Source organism: Castor canadensis, chromosome 8 (assembly GCF_047511655.1).
Source record: "Castor canadensis chromosome 8, mCasCan1.hap1v2, whole genome shotgun sequence".
Classification (NCBI taxonomy): domain Eukaryota; kingdom Metazoa; phylum Chordata; class Mammalia; order Rodentia; family Castoridae; genus Castor; species Castor canadensis.
In genome coordinates, this window is record NC_133393.1 from 89,433,340 (window position 1) to 89,453,334 (window position 19,995).

Consider the following 19,995-nt stretch of genomic DNA (forward strand, 5'->3'; position numbering starts at 1 on the left):
ACTGCCCAGGGCTCTGACAGCACCAACTGATTCCTGGGACCCACTTACATGTCTGTTTGCAAGTGATAAAATGAATTTACCATGGGCCAGTGCCAAAACCGAGAGCCTCTGCTCTAGATAATGCCGCTGTTGGCTTTATTCCCAGTGAGTGACGTCCTCTTCTGTGACAGTATACAGACCCCTGACCCTGGCCCCTGGACTGGGCAAGAGGGGTGAGGAAGGAAAAAGCCTGGCCTGGACTGTCTGGAAACACAGCTCCGTGGAGGTGGGTTGCTAGGGAGGTTTGGGCAAGACAAACCCTCAGGGGCTGGAAAGCCAGCAGCCCAGAGCAGGAGGCCTGGAGTGGGAGTCCACAGCAATGCCACACCTGAGTTTCCTGTGCCAGTCTAATCCTACCTACTATACCTTCTGTCTGCTTATTTCCCATTTCAGAAAGTCTGAAAGGGCCCCATATCAGTGGTGCTAAAATCTCATACACACATAGTCCAGCACCAAATGGACTGAATGTCTATCTGGAACTCCACAGTGGTGGCATGGAGGAGTTGGAAAACATACTGCTCCCTCCAAGTAGCTCCTAACCCTGCTCCTGCCTAAACTTTGGAGAGCCCTTCACACACTTCTTGGAACCTGTGCACACCCATATGCACATAGGACACCCTCTGTGCAAACACAGGTTGCACACACCCTTTATATCATAAATATAGAGTGAAAGAGTAGGAAGGGGTGGTGAGAAGCAATCAGGGTGGGTGAGACTGTGAGTGGAGCAGGGAAGAGCACGTGTAGTAGTGCCAAGTCCTGTCCTATACTATCTCAGCTTCTAGAAATTGCAGGCATGACACACCCCATTGCTGAGAATAGACTCTGAGCCTCTGGAAGGATAGGAAAACCAGGCTTCCTCAGTCCCTAGCTACGAAGAAATAGAAAAGGTAAAAAGACATCTTTGGTCACAAGGAAGCAGGGTTTCTGACCAAGGAGTAGTACAGCCTTCAGAACTGGACAGTCCTGGTTTCCAGGCCCAGGTTGGCCACTTTCTAGATGAGCAAGTAGTCCCGATGCTGGGGTGGGAAGGGAAGTAGAAAGAACTCTATGATAAGGCCATCTGAAACCCACTCTGCCTACCTCAAGGAGCATGTGGCATAGCTCAAATGCACCTGGATCTCTGACAGCATGCCGTAAACTGTACAGCACTCTGTCCAGGTGAAGGCCCGTCACACAGGTGGAGATGTCCATGACTATGAACAGGTATCAATCAGCTTTTAACAAAGAAGTCTAGGAACAGCCTAGAAGGTGGGCTGACTTTCCTACAGAGCATGCCCTGCTTCCCGCCCCCCCCACCACCCCCCTCACTTCCACCACCACCAAGCTTCTTCTGCATTCCCAGAAGAGGCCTCTTGCCTGCCTCACTCCCACCTGCATGGACATGGAATACACACATGGCAAGGTTAGTTGGCAGAGCCAGCTGAGGCTTTATTTTGGAAAAAAAAATTTTTTTTAATTGAGTTTTGGTGAGTAGTGGGGCAAGGAAGTGCTCTAGGCAGTAGGGTCCTCCTGAGAGGGTGTTAAGGGTTAGGGGAGTCTCAGGTGGGTTTCTCATTCCCTGCTCTCCCCTCTACAGCTGTCTCCCCCACTGGTTCCGGGGCAATCACAGGAGGGCTGTAGGCTGAGAGAGGCCGCAATGGCTGTTCACTGGGGCAGGACATTAGAGGACTCGGACAACAACTTCCCATCTCGGGTCTCGATCTTCTTCACAACCACGGCCTTGGTGCGGGTGAAGGTGTTGGAGCACCCAGGAGAGCCAAAGCTCATACCGAAGTTGAGGCCAGGGCCAGGGCTTGTGAGGCTCCCATAGGCCGAGTTCAGCCCTCCTGGTCAGGAACAGAGGCAGCCATGTGAGCACAGGAACCAAAACAATACTCCAGTCCATCCACTGAATCAGACCTTCTCCCTGCTCGCTCACCAATCACCCCAGAGATGGAGAGTTTGGCCCATGTCTGCCTGACCTCTGACTGTGGGGTCACTACTCAGAGCCATCAGGGAAGCAATGGCAGCAGGGGAAAGAGCTTCCCTATTAGCTACTTGTCCCTAGACAAGGCATTTAGATCCAGGGACCCAGCTCCCTCAGCTGTACTTAAGTTGTTGAAAAAAGCAAATAATAAAGTTTGTAAGGATGTGACAGAGTGCTGGCAGACATCGGGGGCTTTCTATTAGTAACTGTGTTATTTGGGTGCTTAGTATGTCCCCCACCACCCTGGAATTCTCCATCAACTGAATACAGCACACCCCCTCACCCAGAGCTCAGGCCTCCCAGGCCGCCTGCCCTCCATCCCCAAGGTCCACAAAACTGACCTGCATAGCCACTAGTTGACTTTGTATGGATACTCAGGTTTTGCATTCCAGACTCCAACCTGCATCCAGACACATGGAATGTCAGAACCAACTCACAGCCCACTTTACCCCAGAACAGGATCCAAGTCCCAAGAGAGCTCCCAGGAAGCACCCACCCCAGGTCCCAAGGACGGGTCCAGTTGAGAGATCCACACACTCACCTGCTCTCCTCACCCTCCAGCAGCTTGCGGTAGGTGGCAATCTCAATGTCCAGGGCCAGCTTGACGTTCATCAGCTCCTGGTACTCACGCAGCTGCCGGGCCATGTCCTGCTTGGCCCGCTGCAGGGCAGCCTCCAGCTCGGCCAGTTTGTTATTGGCATCCTTAATGGCCAACTCTCCACGCTGCTCAGCATCAGCAATGGCGGCCTCCAGTGATGCCCTCTGCAGGAAGGGGGACAAGTGAGCAGGCTGTATCTAGTGTACATCCTCCCAAGCACCCACCCACCTTGAGCCTCTTTTAGGGTCTCCCTCCCTCATCTGGACTCTGCTCTGCCCAAAGAAAATCCTACCAATGAGTCTGAGAAAGCAGAATGGGAAACAGGAGCAGCTTCCAGGCACTTATCATACACATCCCACCTGTTAAGGTCCTGCACCTTAACTGGACTAGATCTCTGGGTTCAGGACTTTCCAGAAAGCAGAAAAAGTCAAATTTGCCTGATACATATGCTAGATTAAATAAAGCAGGCTCAGGGGATGCATCCTGAAGCCCAGCCTGCTGGTCAAGCCCCCTTTTAACCCTGTGCTGCCCATAAAGATGCTCAATGTTCTTCAGCTTCCAAGGAGCATGTGGGAAAGCCGGCCAGAAGCTGCCCCTCCCACAGCTGGCTCCTGGCCCCTCCTGCCTATGACCTCCCCTCACCCCCATCAGTACCTGGCCTTTGAGGGCCTCTATCTCCGCCTGCAGGCGGCTGATATTGCGGTTCATCTCGGAGATCTCCGTCTTCGAGCGGCGCAGGTCATCCCCATGCTTCCCAGCCAGTGTCTGCAGCTCCTTGTACTGCAGGTTGAGACAGAAAGTGAGGCTCAAGCGGGACCCCTGGCTCCCCAGGTGCCCACCACCAAACCAAAGGAGCCTGTTCTCTCAGTCAGGTCACCAGTGCCTGGGGCATCTCCTCCCCTGCTCCTCTCCCAAGCTCCTGCACACGCACACGCAGAGCGGAGTCTGGAATCCTGCTCCCTCCTCATGGACTAGGGCACAGAACTGGCCAGCAGGGGAGGGCTGGTCTAATGACCTACTCTTCACCTTGATCTGGTACATGTTCTCCGCCTCAGCCCGGCTGCGGTTGGCAATGTCCTCATACTGGGCTCGGACCTCGGCAATGATGCCATCCATGTCCAGGGAGCGGCTGTTGTCCATGGACAGGACCACAGACGTGTCTGAGATCTGAGACTGCAGTTCACGGATCTCCTGTGGGGCAGGAGGTGGGTGGTGAGGCTCTGTCTCTGCACATGGGAGCCCCCTTTGCAGAGGAGCCTTCCTTGGGGGTAAGACAACAGAGGGGCAGGTGGGAGCTGGGACTGGGGAGAGGCCAAATGTCTAGCAGAAGAAAGATGAATCAAAGATAGGGAGCATGGACAGAGGGATGCAAACCTGACTTTGGGTGCATTGCCAAGGAGGATGACCCCGGCCCTGCTCTTAGCCACCAATACTAAGCCCTGAGGCATCCAAGACAAAAACAAGGGCTTTAGGGACAGAGCGGGCCTGGGTTAAAGTGGATCATCACTGCCTGTGTGATGACCTTGGGTAGGTTATTTCACTTCTCAGATCCCATTTCAATGAGGTAACAAACCCCCCTCATGTAGCGAGACAGAATAATGGTAGCTGGACTGACACTGGTAGTTAAAGTTATTAAGTTGGGCCCTTGTCCACTGGTATGCTGGGGGCTGAGAGAGGCTTTGGCTGGGTCCATAGTGGGGGCACTAACAAGCTGAGGGATCTTCAGTCTCTAGCCCCTGAGAACGTACCTCTTCATGTATCTGCCTAAGGAAGTTGATCTCATCAGTCAGCCCTTCCAGGCGAGACTCCAACTCCACCTTGTTCATGTAAGCTTCATCCACATCCTGGGGGTAACATGAGGGGCCTGAGCTGGGTGCCCACACCCAACCCCAACCCTGGAGCTCCCCAACAGCCACTCAGTGGCCTAAGCTTGGGACTTTCTAATGACTAACAACCTACAAGTCTCCTTCCCTATCCACTTTGTGACTCATCCTCTAACCCAGCCTATGTCCACCCTCCTTGCATCCGCAGCCCATACACCTTTACCTCTACTTCTTGTAGCCCCCCTCTCCCAACTTCCTCCTCTAGGAAGCCTTCTGTGGCTAGCCTCTGCTCCACCTTTTTTTTTTTTTTTTTTTTTTTGGTGAGACTGGGGTTTGAACAAGGTAGGGGCTTTGCACTTAAGAAGAAGGCACACTACGTCTTGAGCTACACCTCCAGTCCATTTTGCTCTAGTTATTTTGGAGGAGATCGCTCAAACTTTTGCCTAGACTGGCCTCAAACTGAGATCCTCGTGATCTCAGCCTTCCAAGTAGCTAGGATTACAGGTATGAGCCACCGATGCCCAGCTTGCTCCACTTTCTTAACCATGTTCCCACACTGACATCCAGAGTTCTGTCCAAATCGGCCTATCTGCCCTTGACTACCTTTCTATGTTACATACCTAGAAGGCATCAAATGTTGCAATAAGTCAATTTGTCCCACTACTTAGAAATACAGTGGTCACCTTAATTATCTAGGACTTAGGAACATCTAGAAAACTCTTAGTCCAAGTCTCCAAACCCTAGTCTTCAATGTCTGGGGGCAGGGGAAGGTGGGGGAGAGCAGGAGAGTACTCTCACCTTCTTGATGAGGACAAATTCATTTTCCATCTCCGTACGTTTATTGATCTCATCTTCATACCTAGTAAGGAAAGACTTGGAATCAAGGAATGAAAGCAAAGGTAAAGTTGTCCTAGGTCTTTTGTTAGTGGTAGTAGTGTTGGGGATCCAGGGCTTTACACATGCTGAGCACCCACTCTACCACTGAGCTACACACCCCAGCCTGCCCTGGATCTTTTGAGAGAGGCACGAATATTTTGAACTTTCAGCTCACAGAGGTGCAGAATATAAGAGGTTGGTCCTTCTGCCCTCACCACCCTCTCCCATCTCCCCACCCTCACCAGTTAGTCAGGGGGGAGGCCCAGAACAAGAAAGTTCTCTCCAAATTCAATGCATGCATATTCATTGAATTGAGCACCACAGTGAGAGGATTAGCAGCAGGGCCTCACAGGACATCTCAGAGAGAATTCTCTGGAGTTTGCCAGAGGTCAGGCATCAGGGTTGCAAGTGTTAAAATGAGGCCTGCTGCTATATCTTCCCTTTAAGTATACTATTAAAAAACATTTAATCTGTTGTCCAAATCTGACAGTCTTGCGATGCCAGGACAATAAGTATAAATAGACTATCACAAGCAAAACTGACCATATGGTCATCCTAATTATACAGTCCCCATAAGCAAAGAGCCATGAGGACTTAGGCCTCTGATCCCTAGGGGTGGGGCAGGGCAGGATGACAGCAGTTGGGGGGAGGCTCACTTATTCTTGAAGTCTTCCACCAGCCCCTGCATGTTGCCAAGCTCTGCCTCCAGCTTCAGCTTCTCCTGGCCCAATGAGTCCAGCTGCCTCCGAAGGTTGTTGATGTAGCTCTCAAACATGTTGTCCATGTTGCTCCGAGCCGTCTTCTGATGCTGCAGGAGACTCCACTTGGTCTCCAGCATCTTGTTCTGCTGCTCCAGGAACCGCACCTGTGTGAGGACGAGAGAGCAAAAAGGTCTGAATCAGGCCAGAGTTAATGCCTTTTCCCCAGTCCACTGCCAAAGCAATGAGGTCCCCACAACCCAGGGACGTGCTTAGCTGTTTCTGGAGGATCACCTATTACCTGGGAGCAACTGCACGGTGAGATGGGAGAGAGGGTGAATGGAGTCAGAGCCATGTCCCTCTAGCAATTGGGTTGGGGAGGCATGGTTGAAAAGAGACAGACAGCTAAAGAGGTTAGGCTGAAACTGCATCTGCAGAACAGGTCTTATTTGCATAAATTGTGTGGTCACAGAGCAACAAAAATAGCCAAGCTTTCTCAAAATGCTTTGATTTACAATTTATACAAGGAAAAAGAAAATAGAGTATGCATATCAAATAATATTATCATAATTATTTGGACTCATGCAGATTTCAGGGAAACTTTATCCCTAATACCAAGAGAGCAATGGCCACGAGATGTAGGCTCTACTGAGGTTGTTACTAACCTGTGCTGCCTAACTTGACCTGCTGCCCATCTCAGAGCCTGGGTCTCTTCAACCCTGCCATAGGCTGGAGAAATTCGGGCAGGCCATTTCAGAAGCCCCATCTCTGCACAGAGCTCACTTTTAGCCAGGGTAGAACGTGAAAGAAGGTGGGTCTAGCTGCAGACTGAAGCTCTGCCCTCCCTACCCTCCCACATCTGGAAGGCACCCCCACTCTCTTCCCTCCTGCCACAAACATTCACCCTCTGGGATCCTTGGGCTGTGAAATCCACATGTGGAATGAAGCTAAGGCACGGTCGAAGGGAAATGTTTTTAAAAAGAATAGACTTGTTCCAAAAAGGCAAATGTATTTTTTAAAACAACCAAAGTTGTCACTCTTTTTTAACTGGGGGGACTTGGAAGAGGAGGACATAATAAGTTATTTCCCCCAAACCCCTTCTGTAAATTCATTTCCTCCCCCAAATTATTTTTTTTTTTTTTTTAGAAAAAAATAGTGATTTTAACACCTAATCCTAATGAAATGCTGAATGTGGGCCAGGCACTGCTAAACTCTTTAAGTCCCATGTTTAAGAATAGGCAAAAACTCTGATTTGGGGATTTTCCTGCCCATTTTACAGATTCAAGCCAGACTCTGCAAGAAACCGTGGGTCCCTGTGAACCAAAATTTGCACCCCAAGCCTGCACTTAACTGCTTTCCTAAGGACCCCAGGTTTAGCAAAACGCAGTGAAAAGTCAAGAGCGCTTGGTGAGCAGCCAGCAAGCCCTCCAGAAAGAAAAGGAGTTCCTGGGGCCCTCGGATTCCTAAGGGCGCCATCAGCCCCAGGATTTCCCTCCCCCAGTTCCCACAATGCCTCCCAGGGCCAATCCTCCGAGGCCCCTCGAGCCACAGAGCCACCACGCTGCAAAACCCGGCCCGGCTCCTGCCCTGAGAAAGTGGAGCCAGGCGGTTGGGGGTTAGGGCAGAGCTGGGGTAGGAAGAGGGAAAGAGGACAAGGGCCAAGTGAGCAGAGGGGCGTTGGCGCGTTATCAAAAGCCATAAACTTTGGGTTTAACAGGACTTAAACCAGGGCGAGGTGCCCAACGCCCTCAGACTTTGAATCCTGGATGGGCTTTCCCAAGGCCAAGCCCAGCGTCTCCCCGGTAGCCAGGAGCTCAACCAGATGGAGGGACGTCCAGGAGACGGCGGGCGACGTCGGCCCTCACCCCGCAGCGGCCCCGCCCACGCTGCGGCCAGCAGGGCAGGGGCCAATTCGTGACTCAGCCTGGTTCCCCCACACTCAGGCCCTGGGTGCCAAAGACCTCCACTTATATTTGTCCGTTTGAAACAAGATGCCTAAGGCCGTCTATCAAACCTCCTTTAACAAAAAGGAAGAAAAGGCACTATTGAGAAAACCTTGGGACAGTGCTAGGAAAGAAGAGTGAAAGGGGGGAGGGGACATATACATAGCTGGGAGGAGGCCAGACAGGTCAGAATTCGGGTTGAGGGGGGAAGGATTTGGTCTCAAGCCGTCCCGACCCTCTCTCCACCCACCCAACCCAAACCCAAACCAAAGTGCATGCATGGGAGGAGCCAACCTGGAAAAGAAGGAAGTGTTGCCAGAATGGTGAGGCCTAACAGGATCCTGAAAGGGACTAGAGATATGCCCACTAACTATGGGGCCCAGGAGAAAGGACACAGAAGGCAGTCAGCCCCTGGGGAAAACCTCACCTTGTCAATGAAGGAGGCGAACTTGTTGTTGAGAGACTTAATCTGCTCCTTCTCCTGAGTTCGCACCGCCTGGATGGTGGGGTCCACCTCCAGCTTCAGGGGGTTCAGCAGGCTCTGGTTCACTGTGACAGCTGTGATGCCCCCAACACCAGGCCCACCAAAGCCGCCACCCAGACCCATGCTGGTGCCCAGGTAGCCGCTGCTGCTGCTGCCCACCCTGGAGAAGCTGGAGGAGCTGATGCGGGCACCGGGCCCACTTGTGTAGGAGCGGCTGCTGAAGGCCCGGGGGCCAGAGGTGGACACCTTGTAGGTCTTCTGGGTCACCCTGATGGACATGGTTGAGGCTGGAATGAACACAGGTGGGCTGAAGACTGACCTTCAAGAAGAAGCCGAGAGCTGCTTCTAGGCAATGGGACAGGGCCCAGGAACGGGCTCTTATAAAAGAGAGCCCAGCCCAAGGGGAGGGAAAAAGACCTCTTACCTGAGTGGCTAGGCCCTAAGGGGGCAGGGCCTAACCCGACACCTGCCACCTCCTGGCTGGACTCAGGCGAGGGCAGCAGAGAGCTGCTCCCACCCAGGATCCCACTCCAGAGCACCACCCAAGAACCTAGGAGAAAGTAATTCAGCCAGGGTGAACCAGGAAGGAAGGAATCCACCCCAGTCATGCAGGAGCAAGTTACCAGGAGACCTGATCAGTATTGGCCAGCACTGAAACTCCAGCTCCTGGGTTTTGGCTCCTGCCCTCCTGTGAGAAATAAACCAGAAGACTGGGAAACCTGACAGGAAAGGATTCCCTGGCATTTGGGTTTCTTCTAAGCAGCTGATATCCCAAAGAAATACTCCTGAGGGAGGGTCTGCCCAGAATGATGGCAGGGCCCCTGGATTCCAGGTCTGGATCTGAGGCCAGTCATTTTGCCTCCTCTCTCCAGGGTACCTGGTGTACCCCCAAAAGGGGCTGGGTAAATATTTGTGGAATGAATGAATGAACACACACACACACACACACACACACACACACACACACACACACACACTGGCTGTCTCCCTTCTAGGTCTATGAAGTGCAAGACAGAGATCCAACACAGTACTTTTGCTACCCATAACCCTATGTCCTGCTCTCTTCCCAAGATCCTAGAATTACCCAGGCCAGGTGGAACACTGTGGGCCTCGCTGAAGGGCTGAAGGGTGCAGAGCTGGAAAAGGATGGGGGAGCCCAGGGGAGAGAGGAGTGGCATGAGGGCGGAAGAGCGTCTTCATTTTGTCCATTACTCTCAGCGAGTGAATCACAGGAACTGAGAGGGGAGTGGGAGTGGAGTGGAAGAGGGTTTCACTGCTGGTGAGTCATTCTGCAACTACCTGGACCCCTTTCTCTTCCCAAGCCCCCATTCGGCCAGAGGAGACTGGGAGAGCTCCTGCACCTGTCTCCGGGAGCCCATTATCAGAGTGAATCAGGAAAGCAGGTTGGGGCACATCACACACCTGCAGCAGGCTGGAGAAAGGGATCTGAGCAAAGCCCTCTAGGCCTGGGTGAGGCTGGGCAGGGCAGGCTGTGGGTGGAAGGCAGGAGGTTTGGGTCCCCAAGGCAAGAATTCCACCTGCAGTTATGACTCCGGCTGGGTCCTCTGGAAGCTACCATAGGGCATAATGTGGTGGTGACTAGGGAGAACAACATATGACAAACATTCGGACCCCCTGAGGGAAAGGGACAGGTAGCACAGAACCCCAAACCAAGGGAAGAGAGTGACCACCTACTAGAAGGACAGATATATGGATTCTCTCCCTCTTTCTCCAGGATAGACATCCAGGATCCCAGAAGGATAGACACATAGGACTCCTACCCAGAGGGACAGAGAGACCCAGAAGCCCCCCTCCTAGGGGAACAAAAACAAATCCAAAAGGACACACAGACAAGCTCCCTTCTCGGCATACACACACAGGACACACTTTGAAGTCCCTTCCAGAAAGACAAATCCAGAGATTTCCCAAAGAGGACACAATGGTCATATCAGGTCCTCCCCTCCTTCCTCTCTCCCCAGGCTGCAGACTTGCTGGGCAGAGAGAAATCCGGTTATTGCCTATTTACACCAGGCCCTCTCCTGGCCCCTTGAAACAATGCTTCATTTTTGGAAGACTGATTTGAATGTGTGCCAAACCCTCTCCAACAAACACCCACACCCAGCAGGACTGAGAGACTTCTTCCAGAAAACCAAAGGGAGGGAGGTTGGGCCTGGTGCCAAACCAAGGACAGAGTAGGCGGAAGGAGAGAGGGAGGGGCTGGTCAGACAGGTATGGCAGCCCTGGGAAGGGAGACAATCCACTCCCTTTCTTCCCTTCCCCCACACTGTTCTTGGAGGGACTTGGGGGACTAGGAGAGAGGGGACTATTCCCGAGGTCTGATTTGGGCAGCAAGAGGCAGACAAACCAGCCACTCAGATCTCTTTCTGAAATCTCAGAACCCTCCACCCCAGCTACCTGGTTCCTTAGTCCTTGGAGTATCTCTTAAGGTGAGGACCAAGGGGACTGCGAAATCCCTATGGTATGCAAGCTGGAGCACTGGTCCAGAGGTCATCCAGTTGTCCCTCTTTTGGGAGTGGGAGAAAGCCCAGAGTAGTCCAGGGTCAGAAGCATTTGTACGTCATTTGTCAATTCCCTACTGCCCAGAGACCCCAGCCAACTCTGCCCAAGACACCCCATGTACAGCCTCATGAAGAAGAGGCCAAAGCTGCTCTCTGTTAGCCCTGACTTGGACTTCCAGGGTGGAGGCAGAAGGGGAGGCCCCAGGGCCAAGTGCCAAGTGGTAAGGGAAGAGAAAACTGGCCTGGGGCGGCAGCAGGTACAACTCCTTATAAGGCTCTCAGGCCACTGCAGTCAGCACACTGAAGCCTGCTCAAGAAAAGGGATGCATTTGTGGTGAGGTGACTGTGACTTACCCAGATAGCTTTACCCCAAACTGCCTTTCCTAGAGAGTCAAAGGGAAAAGGAGGAGGTCCTCCCTGTTAAGTCCCAGCCCCTCTACTCCTGATAGCACAGGGTGAATTTGAAGAGGCCCTAAGGCTCTGGGCAGCTGAGTCAAGGCCAGGGCAAGATGGGGCCAGCAGGTGGCTTTTATCCTCACAATCATGGCAAGGAATGGTTCAAACAAGTTCTTAGTGATCAGGATGGTCCCACATCATAACAGTACTGTTCATAACAACCGAAGAGAAGAAACAACCCAAACGTCCAGCCACCAAGCAATGGATAAACCAAACACATCATGAATGTTATTCATTTCATTTACAAGAAAAAGGAATGAAATACGTAGGCAGTGCAAGCTACAATGCAGGTGAGTCTTGCAAACATTATGCTAAATAAAGGAGACCAATCACAGAAGACCATGTACTGTGTGAGGCCAGTTATATTAAATGTTCAGAATATGCAAATGCATAGAGCAAAATATAGATTACTGATTGCCTAGGCCTGAGGGGATGGAGGTAGATGTCAAAGGGTACAGGGCTTTTACATGTGATGGCAGTGAAGTTGCCCAAGACTGTGTTGCCTAAGCTAAAAGCCATTGGATTGTACTTTAAATGGTTGAATTGTGTGAAATGTGAATAGTTGCTCAATAAAGCTATTATCAAAAAAAAGCCGGGCATTGGTGGCTCATGCCTGTAATTCTGGCTATTTGGGAGGCTGAAATCAGGAGGATTATGGTTCCAGGCCAGCCCAGACAAATAGTTCTCAAGAACTCCCATCTCATAAATAACCAGAGCAAACTGGACTGGAGGTGTGGCTCAAGCGGTAGAATGCCTGCTTTGCAAGTACAAAAACTGTGAGTTCAAACCCCAGTCCTACCAAAAAAAAAAAAAAAGATACCACAAAAGCAGGAACTACATATCAAAAGCAAAAGAGTTTGTAGGCCTGCACAGGGGCCAGGAGGGAAAACGAAGTAAAGAAAGTACTTGATTCTAGGTTAGGGCAATGCCTTGAAAGTCCCCAAATCATTTTAAAAGATGAAACAATTTAAATATTATGGTTGGCAGAGAGACAACTGAGGCAGCAGAACAATTAGTTTAAATAAGAAACTGCAGATGGTGTGTATACCCCTCAGTAAGTCACATCATGAATAATAAAGTTGAATTGGTTGCTGACTTTGTGCTGTGTGCCTCAAGGCCAAAATTGTTCACAGTCCATGCTCAGCAAATGGCAATTTTTTTTTATCATGATAAATAGTGGCTATGATGATTAAAGCCAGCCAGAACAGGAATGGACTGATTGTCTAGAGATGCAGCAAGCTTCTGTTGAGATGAAGGCTTGTTTATCAGCTGTTCTCTGGGCTAACCCAGGGAGGGGTTTGGATCAGATCTTCCAAATCATCCCACCTCTGAGAGCCTTCAATCCATATCTCACCACCACAGAGCTTTGCACATGGGAGATAGATCATCTGTGAATGTTCTGTGAATTGAAATTTTAGTTTTGATAAGAGATGTGATTAGATGTTATTAGTACAAGTGGTGATGGGGGAGGGGAGAAGACAACAAGGTAAGCCTTATGGTGGAGGGAGGAGACACAGTCCAGCCTGGAGATGGTGAGGTTTCCCATCCTCCTCTACCCCAGTATCAAAACAGGAGAGGCCATTGGATGGTCAGAGAAGCCAAGGCAGATCGGATCCAGGTATGGCTCAGTTCTAGTAACTTGTCCTTAACTCTGGTCTTCTATCTGTAGCACACACATGAAAATGGCTTGGAGGAAACCAGGCCCACACACACACACAAGCCAGGGCTGTGCACCACCCTCCAGGAGCATACTCTTCTTTTCCCAGAGAATAGACAGCAATACAGAGTTCCTGTTTAGAAAAGAGGGTGGGGCTGGAGGTGTGGTTCAAGTGTTAGAGAGCTTGCCTAGCTAAGCACAAGGCCCTGCGTTCACTCCAGTACTGCCACCAAAAAGAAAAGAATAGAAATAAAAAAGAAAGGAGGAAGGAAAGAGAATGGTTTAGTCTCTGACGCTCCACCAGCAGCAACACAGAGACAGACTGCAAGGGTCCCCTCACAGTATGGAGGACAGCTTGGCAACAGAGCTGCTGTCCAAGGCCTCTTGTTCTGAGTTCCTGCTGGCCAACCTGAGGACCAAGGTTGGAGTGGAGATGCCATTATTGCTTCCTCTTGTGATATATCCATTCAATCATTTTTCACTGTTTTAGGCACTAGCCTAAAAAATTGGGGGAAATAAGCTTTTGGGTTCCTCTTAAGTCATGTAGGTCCAGATGGGAGCCTCCTTTGGCCAAGGCAGGGTGTATCATGAAGGTTGCTGTTAGAAAGTGACTATCAAGGCTAGTGGAGTGATTAAAGTGGTAGAGCACCTGCCTAGCAAGCAGTGAGGCCCTAAGTTCAAACCCTGGTACCACCACCACCACCACCAAAACAAAAAAAAGAAAGTGACTATTAGAAGCCCTCAGTCATTGGTTCAACACTAATGGCTGACTATGTACTGGACACAGAATGAGAAGGCTCTGAGGGAATCAGTCTCCTAAGGCCTTCACTATATATTGGGAGGAGAGAGACAGACAGACACATAATGTCACTTATATGTCACAAAAAATGTCTTATAAATATTAATTAATTTAATCTTCAGAAGAGCTCTATAAAGTAGATACTGTAATCACTGTTTTTACCAGGTGAGTTACACAGAGGTTAAGAAACATACCCAAGGTCACAGCCATGTGGCTCTTTCCTCATGCTCCCTAACAACTATGCCACATTTCCTGCATAATGATGGAGAAACATGGCACAGCAGTTTACCAGCCAAGAGACTGTCCTCAGATCAGCAAACTAGCAACCAACAGGGGTGGGGGCTAAGAGAACGAGGCTGAGGACAGGCATATTTGAAGAGGGAAGACCACAATCACGACATTGGGCCCAAGGGTCCCCCAAGAAGGCAGGAGGACCCCTGGGATAGGAGAAACAGCCAAGGGAACTGTCTCATCTCAGCATTGCTGACAAGTCAGGCCAGTCTAGGAGGAAAACTTCCAAGACTCCATTTTTCCTTCCCACTCCTCCCAGCCCCAGCCCCTCAGAGTAACCTAGGGCTCTGTTTGTAAAGGAGACTCTTTTGTGGTCTGAAAAACACTCTCCAATCATCTGCTTAAAAGCCCACAGCTTATAGGGCTGCTTAAAAACCTCTGAATGCTCTGACAGTCTGTAACTTGCAGAAGTATCCCAGTAGGACAACAGGGAGCTGACAAATGACATGGAGATACTTCTGGTCATGGGTTGTTCTAGTCTGCCTTGGAAAGAGGGGCTCCCCTGTGTGGCTGTGGGCCAGCACACTAGCCCCAGGTGAAGAGAAGTGTCCCTTTCCTGCTTTCCTAATCCACAGGACTATACCTGGCACAGAGGAGAAAGCCAGAGATCACTGAAGAGACAGGGCCAGAATGGCCTCTGGGAGGTGCTCTGAACTCTTAGTCCCACTCCACCAGTCGTGAACTACATGAATGCTTGCTGTATATGCCAAACTTGGAAATATAAGGGTCTTAAGGCTAGAGGGAGCCAGGACAGGGGCTGTGAACACTGATGGCCAACATGCACACAGGCAGAGTCTACTCTGTACAGCTAGCCATATGACTAGGCTGGAAGACTATGGCTTGGAGAGATCACTGTGAAGTAAGGAGAGGGAGAAACAAGAAGGAACAGGAAGCAAACAAACAGCTAAAGCCCATCCTGCCTTGGAGAAAAGGCAGGGGATCAAGGGCACCCACCAGAGCTGGAGGCCATAAATACCCAGGTAACACAGGAGACTCAGCTGCTGATTGAGGTTAATCATCCACCATAAAAGCAAGCAACCACAGCCCTGGTGAGTTGCTAAAGGGAACCTCCTCCAACAGGAGCTGCCCCAAGGCCAGCCCTGCCCACCCCTATCCCCACCTTCTTGAGTAGAGGGAAGTGATGACTCTGTACTCTGAAATTTGGCTGAGTCTCAACAAGTCCCACCTGTCAGTTTCCTCCTCCAATATCTGGGTGGGTCCACACAGTCTAGATAGTACCTACTTCACCACCAACATCATTGAAAGTTTTATGATTCTGTGTAGCCTTGGGAGATACAAGGAATCTGGTTTGGGTCATCTGAGAGCAATGAGGATTTTCATAAGGGTGAGGCTGCTGCTGATAAGCAGGTGATTTTTGGAGCAGGTATTTTTGTATGTTCATACACATATGAAAATGAAGGACCTGGAAGAGACAGATTCTTTCCCACCCAATGCCATACAATCTTAGCCTACAACACACAATCCCTTCTGTCCCCTTTATTCACTCACACAGGCAGGTACACACATGCTCCCCTATCGCCCCTTACACACATGACCCAAAGGAGCCCAGCCATCTCACATCCCCATGACATATACAAGCATGAATATATACCACCCTCCCCTTGCTCACCCATGACATCTTCCTACACCCATCACACACACAGCTGTATAGCACACAGTAGTTCTGAACTGTTTTTTTTTTTTCCTGTCTTTTCTTTTTTTGGTGCTATGGATCAAACTCAGGGTCTCGCACATGCTAAGCAAGCACTCTACCACTGAGCTACATCCCAGCCGGCCCTGTACTCTTGATTGCAAATGGCTGACAGTCGATCAGTCTTCATCATCAAAGGCTGTTTATTTACTCTCACAGAAGTCCAGGGGGTGCACTTGGTTTATGTCCTAGTCAGATGAGGGACTCTACGGCATTGTCAGAAGCCTATCTTTTTTAACTTCTCTTGGGTCTATTTTCCTCCATGTTGGCTTCCTTCCAGGACAGGCCATTTCCATGCTGTGACAGGGATGCCCACCATTGAGGCACCTTTTTCTGATGCTTCAGGCTGATGTTGCAAGGCCAACTTTCCTTGGTCTGACAGATCATGTGCTTATCTCTGAAACAACCCTGTAGTCAGGGGAATAATAGAATACTCTCCTTTTAATTAGATAGATCCCATACAGAGCCCCTGGGGAGGGATGGTCAGCCCCACCCAACAATATAGAAAGGGGGGCAAAAGAGGTGATATACCAAAAGAAGGGGAAGAGATGCTAGATAGAAAAAAAAACAACAGATGTTCACTACATAGGCCAACCCAAATGTACACAAATAAAGACGTGGAAACCCAGAGAACTGCAGGGGCATAAAGATATCTTTGTACACATTGAGCCCTTATATAAATATAAATACTACCTGGCTAAAGCCAGGCACCTTCTGTGCCTCATCAACAAAATATGCATTTCAGATAAATAAAGGATTAAGATGTGCTTTGGAGGAAGGAGAGAGCCACCGAGCAAGCTGAGTTTAGAAAAGTAAGATGTAAGGACTTGGCAATGTGGCTCAGTGGTAGAGCATTTGCTTAGCATTTGTGAGGCCCTGAGTTCAATCCCCAGCACTGGGGGAAGAAGAGATGGGAGGAAGCAGAAGGACAAAAAAGTAAGGTACACATGGAAAGATCTGGAAATGTGATGTCATTGCACAGGCACAAAATTCCTAGAGAACAGTGGAAAGGCTGGACAGTGAGAAGGGTGGAATTGGGGGGTCTCAAAGCCAGAGTTTACTCAGTAGGGGCCAGTGAAGGTGTGGGGGAGAAAAGCAACATGGACATGGCTAAAGAAGGAATGTTAGCTTATCTCTCCCCACCCCCAACACAGGAGGTTTCAGATCACAGCCCCTCAGGCATGGGGCAGGCTTCTCTGGTGACTATGTCTATTCCTATCTCTGGCCAGAATGTCTGACAGGACACTTGCCCAGAGCAAATCTGCTAAGCATGTAAATTACCTCTCCTCCATTAGGGATTCTGGCAGATTTGAGTGACCTCTGCCCACCAAAATGGAAAGCTCCCTGCCTGCGGATCTTGCCGACTGCCCACCTGCAGCATTTGAAAAGAGTCTAGTGGCACTTTTCTCTTGAGACAGCCCCTCCCTGAACATGCAATCTATCCTGTCTTTTGGCTTTGTCCCTCACTCCAGCTGCCATGCAATAGCACTGCCCAAGTCCTCCAAGGTCAAGGGCAACAGACAGAGGAAAGCAAGCTTGTTTTCTCCCCGCTGATTATATCCCACTAGAGAATAGTGTTGGCACTTTTCCCTCTTTTTCTGAGTGTAGGAATCGAACCCAGGGCCTTGCACATACGAGGAAAGTGCTTTACCACTAAGTTATTTCCCTAGCCCTTGGACTTCTGCTCTCTGTAAGCAAGGACTCTCCAAAAGTTGAAACTCTGCAAAAGTGGCGTCTGGATCAACTAGGAAGCTCATGAAGAAGGAGTCAAGAAGAAGGTCAAGGGACATGAGCTCATTTATCAAAGACATGGCTTTGACAACCCCAATCTACTATGTCACTGCACACTCTATTCATTTAGACGCACAAAGACCCTGCCAGGTGCAGATAGAAAAGCGTCCAAGTTCACACATCTGTGAAGGTAAGGCCTAGAAGCTGCACCTGTTAAACTTCTCATTGGAACAGGCTCAAGCTTGTTCTTGCATGTCCTACTGCTCAGCAGCCACATGGAACCAGAACCCGAAGGACAGTAGATACTATCTGAAGAATTTTAGAGCCACTTCCTAACTGTGTGATGTTGAGAAAGTTACTTAATCTCTCTGCGAGGGATTTTCATCAGACAAAAACACGGATACCATGTACCTCAGAGGACCAGTACAAACACACAATGAGTTAACAGTGCCTGACACGAATTGGCCTGGAAGCCTATTAGCTTGACTCTCCCCATCCCTCCCTGCTTGTCCCCCACCTTTCCTAAAGCCCTACTCCATGCAGCCTCCGCCATCCCCACACCATCTTTAGGATCTCTGCTTTCACTTCATGCATTTGCCTTGCCAGAGTTCAGGGCTTTGTGTTTCCCTGTGCAGAACAGCTTTCTTACAAGACAGACAGTATCTTGCACACTGTCCTGGTGTCCTCTGCAGTGCCTGCTGACCCTCAAGAGGTGGTCAGGTAGGAGACAGCATTGGCTAGGGAAGGTTGAGTGGTGGCAACTCGGACTATAAGGAGAAGTCTATACATTAATAATAAAGAGACAATATTCAAAAGTCTGCTACCATGCAAAATAGATGCTTGCAAATCCAACTCCTAAGGAGCTAGCCATGCAAAATGTCTGCTGACACCGATTTCCTTCTCCAACTCACAATCCAGGGCTCCTTTCCCTGCCAGTGATGATAGTGGTGTTGGTGAGGGTGGTAATGACAGTGACAATGATGGCTCTCACTTATTAAATTCCTACTAAGTGTCAAGGTGTCATATCTCTTGCATGTATTGTTTATAATCAATCTTAAAAAACCAGAGAGGAAGTTAACATCATTCCCATTTTGCAAATAAGAAAACTAAAGTTGAAAGTCCTCCAGTTATCATGACAGAGGCAGGATTTACACTCAAGTCTGGGATAATTCTGAAGCTAGAGCATGCTGTATTTTATAGACTCAGTGTCCAATTGCAATTGTGTCTATTAACAGAAGCAATAACCCAGCTGGGTGCTGGTGGCTCACATCTGTAATCCTAGCTAGTCAGGAGGCAGAGATCAGGAGGATTGCGGTTCAAAGCCAAACCCCGGGCAAATAATTCACAAGACCCTATCTCAAAAAAACCCTTCACAAAAAGGGGCTGGTGGAATAGCTCACAGTAAAGGCCCTGAGTTCAAGCCCTAGTACCACAAAAAAAGAGAGAGAGAGAGAAACAATAACCCAAAAGAAATGATCCAAAAACATTTTTCTTATTTTATCCAGCAATCCAAAAATTATAGATCACATTTATTCATTCAGTTAATATTTGTTGAGGGTATAAATTACCTCTCTTCCATTGGAGATTCAGGGACCTGTACTTCCGACAATGGAAAGCTCCATGAGGCAGGATCTGTGCAGATCTTGGTGCAGCATTAAAAAAGTGTCTAGTGGCACTCCACTGAACACAAAAAATGAATTCACAAGTGACTTGACTTTTGCTGGGTCTGGTGGCACCTACTTATGATCCCAGCCTTGGAAGGTGGAAGAAGAAGGATAATGAGTTCAAGGCCAGCCTGAGCTATGAAACCCTATCTTAAAACACAGACATACAACTGACTAGGCCTGCTCTATTCATGTGTGTATGTTTAAGAGATGGAATGAGAGACAACACTGGGGGTGTAGCTCAATGGCAGAGTACTTGCTTAGCATACGTGAGGCTCTTGGTTTAATCCCCAGCACCACAAAACAGAGAGAAAGAGGAGAGACAGAGCACAGTTCAGCTAAGGAAAGGCCTGCTGCCTACTACCCATTAATCAACCTGTATCCCAGATTCCTTTTTCCCTGGTCTCTAAAGGCTTGAGATAACCCCAAATCCAGACCCAGTGACCCATTTTTAGTTCTTAGGGACAATGGGATTCAGCTGGCTCAGAGACACATTTGACATGCTCCCATGGCAACACAACTCACTGTGGCAGTTTCTGCATTCCCACAGACCTCTGGACTGAGGTCATCCAAGCCCCAAGCCTACTCCTGTCTCCCTCCTTACCTCCCCAGGTTTCCTAGGTGACATCCTGGGAACACTAAGAGGAGCTGGAGTTGAGAAGCAATCTCCAGCCCCCAAGAAAGTCTCTTTCCTCCTGACCGTGCTCCTCCCTCAGAGGTGTTCACCTGCACCCCAAGCC

The 19,995-nt window shown here is 49.7% G+C and overlaps 1 protein-coding gene across 1 annotated transcript; it reads right to left on the minus strand.

Moving 5' to 3' along the window:
• Positions 1-1,442: 1,442 nt before the first annotated feature.
• On the minus strand, positions 1,443-8,796 carry Krt8 (keratin 8). Its single transcript, XM_020160237.2, has 9 exons — positions 8,371-8,796; positions 5,959-6,167; positions 5,225-5,285; positions 4,352-4,447; positions 3,630-3,794; positions 3,258-3,383; positions 2,547-2,767; positions 2,347-2,405; positions 1,443-1,865 (listed from the first exon to the last, which is right to left on the minus strand). Exons 1-9 carry the CDS (start codon positions 8,704-8,706, stop codon positions 1,684-1,686), a joined length of 1,455 nt encoding a protein of 484 aa, XP_020015826.1. The 5' UTR covers positions 8,707-8,796; the 3' UTR covers positions 1,443-1,683.
• Between the last annotated feature and the right edge of the window lie 11,199 nt (positions 8,797-19,995).

Bases quoted from the DNA above. Each gene is read 5' to 3' on its own strand.
- Krt8 (XM_020160237.2), bottom strand. From the start codon at position 8,706: ATGTCCATCAGGGTGACCCAGAAGACCTACAAGGTGTCCACCTCTGGC. The intron at 3,384-3,629 runs GTGAAGAGTAGG...CTCAACCTGCAG, and splicing joins AGAACATGTACCAGATCAAG to TACAAGGAGCTGCAGACACT. The intron at 1,866-2,346 runs GTCAGTTTTGTG...GTTCCTGACCAG, and splicing joins GTCAACTAGTGGCTATGCAG to GAGGGCTGAACTCGGCCTAT.